Source organism: Sesamum indicum, linkage group LG5 (genome assembly GCF_000512975.1).
Source record: "Sesamum indicum cultivar Zhongzhi No. 13 linkage group LG5, S_indicum_v1.0, whole genome shotgun sequence".
In the NCBI taxonomy this organism is placed as follows: Eukaryota; Viridiplantae; Streptophyta; class Magnoliopsida; order Lamiales; family Pedaliaceae; genus Sesamum; species Sesamum indicum.
This window is the reverse complement of record NC_026149.1, coordinates 956351-962089: the sequence shown is the minus strand read 5'-3', so window position 1 is coordinate 962089 and position 5739 is coordinate 956351. Positions and strand designations below refer to the sequence as shown.

General features: G+C 36.9%; 2 protein-coding genes across 2 annotated transcripts in view; one reads left to right on the top strand and one right to left on the bottom strand.

Moving 5' to 3' along the window:
* Positions 1–2432, top strand: part of LOC105161495 (NADH dehydrogenase [ubiquinone] 1 alpha subcomplex subunit 1) — a gene marked incomplete in the record, with an annotated part of 2599 nt that extends 167 nt beyond the window's left edge. Inside the window, 3 exon segments of the mRNA XM_011079193.2 lie at positions 7–38; positions 143–243; positions 2175–2432. Coding sequence (XP_011077495.1) covers positions 7–38; positions 143–238 — 128 coding nt within the window.
* Positions 4331–4924, bottom strand: LOC105161611. The gene has a single exon (XM_011079348.1). It carries the CDS (start codon positions 4922–4924, stop codon positions 4331–4333), a length of 594 nt encoding a protein of 197 aa, XP_011077650.1.

The following is a 5739-nucleotide window of genomic DNA, read 5'->3' as shown; positions in this document are numbered from 1 at the left end:
ATGATAAATATTTCATCCACAAGGCCGCTCATGGCCGCGTCCGTACCTCGACATCCAGTTTTTTCTTTTTTCTAAGAATCAATATCAATCTTTTATGATCTATTTATATATGCTGAGAATTACAACAATTGATGTATGACAGCCCAAGCACATCGGCAACGACGTCTGGGACGTGGCTATGGAGAGACGCGACAAGAAAATCATGGAGATGCTCTCTTCGCCTTCCCCTTCCAACTAGCTTCGGTGCTGCCTCTTTGACTTTGCTGCTTCTTTTTCTTTTTGTTCCTTTTCCTCTTTAGATCTTCTGCGCTTATGCAATTTGGATACCTATTTTCCCACGGTGCATTTTCTTTTAGGTCTTTCCAACTTATCCTGACCGGCCGCTAAGCTAACCTTTTTTCCTAAAACAAAGGTGAATTTATGAGGGGGACGCAGAGCCCTATGTTGATCCCCCACCCCACCCAACCAATTCTCCATTTTGCATCTAGCTTCAGTAAATCTGATGCAGAAGGACACTCTTGATCAGAAATTTAGTCCTGCAGACATATGTGTTTTGCCCAGAATAGAATTGTTTACTTAAAGTTAAAATGTTTGTGTTTTGAGTTAGGAATGACTTCAGAAGACTTTGATTGCTTTAGGTTTTGTATAAGTTATCTCCAAACTCAATGAAGTACTTCACTTCCCAAATAAAATTATACATGCAGCATTTTCATGTTGTTGAATTTGTTTATAGACTAATTTATCCTGAATAACTCAGTCTCTTCTCTCTGTTATGCTTTTGTCCGTCTGTTCCATGTTTAAGGATACAGAGTGGGTGGAACAGATTGTTTAAATTCTTGATCCATATAGTTCTCTTCAAATGACATGGGTATTTAACTTCTTGTTATTTGAAAATTTATAAGGTTCGGGGGCTTAAGTCGTTCTAAATACAAGTACATTCAATTGAGCACCTTCCTTCGAATTTACAAACTAAAACACATACTCAAAAGGTGTTGTGAGATCGCAACCGCATGTCTCCATGTGAATCAATACAAAAGCGACTGTTTTATAAAGGTGGTTTCATGTTTCTAGTTCTGTTTAAAGTTTCTCCAGTTATTTTTGTCAAAAGAACTTCACTACAAGTTGTTTAGAACTATATATTATAATTACTTTATAATTATATATTAAGCGTTGGTCTCCCTTCAACTGTTGGAATTTGGTTTGTTTGCCAAGATTGAAAACAACAACTAAAGCTTTTACGAACAGCATGCTCACACGTATCTTCTAATACTTTTGTGTCTTTTTGCTGCAACCATTGTGCAACTATCATTTGTCATGGTTTTTTGTTTCATAATGCCTTCACTCTGGTTTTTTGTTGATTCCAAGAGAAATGATATATTCCTCTCCTCGTCTGTGGAACTTTGCATGTCCTTTAGTGACAACAAAAACACAAAAAGTGTTCCATAATTTAGCTAAATCTTGGCATTTTCATTTTTAAATCCAAAATAACAACTTCAAGAGACAAGAAGTTCTCTGACAGCGCCAAGAAACGCCTTTATGTCTTTAAAAGAATGAATATAGTTAAATGATCAGAATGTGATGGCCAAACATTCACCAAAATCATTCTTTCACAAGTCCAAGCATATGCTACTTCTTTCTTGTTGGACTCTCCTGATACCATATGATTTCAGCCCCTCTGACTGGCATTGTAACCAAGAAGACAGAGAGATGTATTTCCACTTTTTTTCTCCAATGAAATGGAAATCAAGGTTGGGGGGATCTGTTTTTCTTGTAGTAGAGGACTTATGGAATTTGTGCTCTAAAAGTTCCGATATTGGTAAGCATTTTGCAATCTTCCACAAATTCAGTCTCTAATGAGCTTTAAGTTAAGCTGGATGCAGATTCAGTTGATTTTTGCTCAAGAATGTGCCAATGTGAGGATTGTTGGACTCAGTTTCTATACACTGATTTGTTTCTGATTTAGTTATTACTAAGAGTTTTTCTATGCTGTATGTCTGTTAATTCAGACTCTGGCAGAACACAATCTCTTTTAAGAACATTTTCATTTTATTTTTGCTGTGTCTTTGTTTTGGGTATTGCGCCTCTGTTTATGCGTTTACCATTATTCTGCCGAATTTTGTGGATATGTTTCTTTTGAAGTTTCACTTATATGTTACCCTGTTGTGGCGATGCAGGTATCCGAGTTTGAAGGGCTTGCTTAGAAATAAATGATGTGCAAGGCCTGTCAGTTTACTTCTGTATGAAGTCTTATGAACTTGTCATTTCCTTCTCTTTGTGGCTTTTGTACAAGAACTATGATTTTGGGGGTTATACTTGATGCAGATAGTCTGGACCTGGTGAATGATAAATGCATGAAAGGCATCTATTCTGAATCTTTATGACATTGTATTTAAAAATCTGTTTTTGTCAACATAACAGTTTTCTGGGGCTTTTGTGTTTGTTTGAAAGATTAGTGTAAAAGCAAGACACTAACAGATGATCTGGAGCAACATAGGTAGAGCTCATTGAAAAGGGGCAATTAATTCAACCATAAGATGGAAGTACCCCTGTTGGAATGTGGTGCAAATGTTATCTAATTGACCAAGTCTTTTAGTCAAATAAAAGACAGTTGGGAACTGAACCATCTTGCATACCTCTCAAATCAGACATCTAGTTTAGCCAAGTTTTTAGCAAACAAATACGTGAGCTAAATAGATGTAAACCTGAAGGGGGTAACGCATCACAGATCAATTGCTGAAGTTGACAGAAGCATTTCAATTTTTCAACAGAAGGCTGCTCCAGGACTCCTTGGGGAATTTCGAACTATTTGCACATACTGAATCCCCTTGTTCTTGATCCACCAATCATTAGCTTTGCTGCTGAAACTAAATCCTGGTGAAAATAGTGGGGATAAAACACATCAAGATTACTCAAGGGGCAGACAAACAACTATGAACTTGCATGGTGCATAATTTTGTATCCTCTTGAATCTTGATCGGTCATCTTTCTGGTTTTTTGGGGGTTGCACTATTTTTGCAAACCAAAAGCTAGCTCATACTGGTGCCCTACTGACAAAATCAGTCAAACACAAAACATCAAAATATGGCAGAAATGAACATATTTAATCACAAAAGACCTGCCCATTAACAGAGCCTCTTGCCGTTCTGTATTAATTAGAACAGGGACAGAGGACTAGTGATTACGAGATCTTCTGATGAGATGAAAGAATCAAGACTCTCAACCAGGAAATAACAATACAACCAGAATAAAAAGGAATTTAGCATCATTGTCTTGTTCACCATTACTGTCCAGGAACTTGAATAATATAAGTTGATTGAGCCTCATTCTCAGAAATATCTGCTTTTTTTGGTGAGGGAGCAGCAGTGGGAGAAGTTTTTTGGAGACAGAAGCACTTCTAGACAGAAACTCAGCGAGGCTGGAGATATTGATGAGGGTGGTGAGGCAGAGAGCGCACCAGACACCGCAGGTATAGGATAATCTCCTGTAACCTCTTCAATACGGCCTCATCCATGTAGTCAACATCCTGAATGGTAAGTTGGTGGAAGTTGACAGTTTCCTCAGTACGTTGCTTGGTGGTTGTGAACAATTGATATGAAATAACTAGAGGTATCTGTGGTGGTCGTCTAATTCTTTCTTTTCCAGGATCAAGTATTTATACTTGTTCTGGATGTATACCTTGTGCATCACTTTTATGATCTAGCTATGACATCAAACATATATATATATATATATATATATATATATATATAAATTCACAACTAGCTAGTATATATTTCAATTTTAAAGATATGTAGGTTGCCAGAAGATTCAGGTACCTAAACAAAATAAAGATATAATATAATAAACATTTTATTGTAGGGCACCCTGCTTACAATAGACCTGTAATGAATATTGTTATTTGAATCTAAGCGCCCAAATAATTAGCTGGCTAGTGAGAGTTGAGCGCTTTCATATAAAATGTTCTTCTAAGTAATTGTCCCGTAGATCCTATATCTACTTATATGAAGAAGAAATCATGTATGGAGGGGGATTCTTATTTGTACAGATAGTACTTTGAACTTCGATCGAGCATGAAGAAATTAAAGATACTTCGTTGTTGTGCCGGATCGGTCCCTCAATGTTCGATCAAGTAAAAGTCATATGTATTAACAAGCTGAATTCCAGTCGAGGTTAAAAATATAAAAGATGAGATGCATATATCGCACCACAGATTGGGGCACATGGATCCAAATAGGACTACATATTAACTAGCTATATATCACAGATAAATATATGTATCTGAAATCTGATCTGAATACAAAGGCGAGCAGAGCATGCATTTAACTTTTTTTCATAGTTTCGTCTTGTAGTGACATTTGGGTTGGGAAAGATTCCGATAGGCAGGATGGATATCCAGATCGCAAGTGGTGTAGCTGACGACGTGAATACTAAAAAAGAGTATGCGCACTTTGCCAGCAACTCTTATGTAATTTTGAAAAGGCACCGTACCAGAGCTGACGTCGGAATAGAAAGTGGAGTTTGCGAGGAGGCGATCGGCCATTAAGCTGAGGGTAAAGTTGAAAGAACGGGTGTGGCGGGCGCCAATTTTGCCAGCGGTTATGGGGACCTGGCCGACGTCGTTGCCTCTGTACCTCAGGAACGCAGTGCTGTTTGTGTACTTGAAGCCCACCATGTTGGGGTTCTTGATGGAGATGCCTACATCAAGGGTTAAGTTGAACACCAATCTCACTCTAGCTATGTCCAGTGAAAAGTCCAGGTCCTGTAGAGCAACGGAATGGACAGTCATCATAGGACGCTTCACCTTGAAAACTGTGAGCCCCAGAATTAGAAATAACAAGCCAAAAATGATCATAACTAGGAACGTCGCCCACAGGCATATTCTGTTCTTTCTCCCGCCGGGCAGTCTGGGAGACGGAGACCACATTAGATCAGCGTATCCTCTGTCCTATGCTGTCTCTTGATGATGACGACTCTACTTCCATATGTATTTTCTATATCTTAGTAGTACGTTTCAAAAGGAACAATGAGGAATGTGCATTATTTACTATATGACGACTTACGTAATCTTGAATTAGGATAATTAGGCCGAAATCAAGTTGTAGTAAACAGCAAAGCCTAGCTAGCTTGGAGGCGAGCTGCAATTAATTAGGATCCTCCCAGTAGCATTTATAATTCCTTCTAGTTATTTTGAGTTTGGACGGGGAATTTGACCTGACGAGAGGTTTTAAATCAACAATTTCAAATGATCCATTAATAGATTGATGATAAAAAACATAGTTCAAAATTCATAATGTATCATTTGACCTGACGAGAGGTTTTAAATCAACAATTTCAAATGATCCACTAATAGATTGATGATAAAAAACATAGTTCAAAATTCATAATGTATCCCAAACTTTTTAAGTTATTCAAATAGGTCAATTTCTAATCCATTATGAATTTGAAATACATAACACACTATCTTTAACTTTAGATGGAATCTTTTTTAAGTTCTCCATTCTATATTGTTTATGTTAATCTTTATTAAAATGGACATAAATTATATGATCAACGAATTTATTATCATGAGACCAACAAAGGATCATTGAAGCAACAGTTTTTCATCCTTCTCATATTATTAACATCTCGTGTAGATCTAAAGAAGATGGAAGTAAATAAACAAAAGATGGTAATATATATTTTGCTTATTTTTGTAATACTTAATGCAAGATCAAATATGAAATTGGAAAACAAAATTTA

Excerpts from the sequence above, each read along its gene's own strand:
- LOC105161611 (XM_011079348.1), bottom strand. The coding sequence starts at position 4,924 with ATGTGGTCTCCGTCTCCCAGACTGCCCGGCGGGAGAAAGAACAGAATA.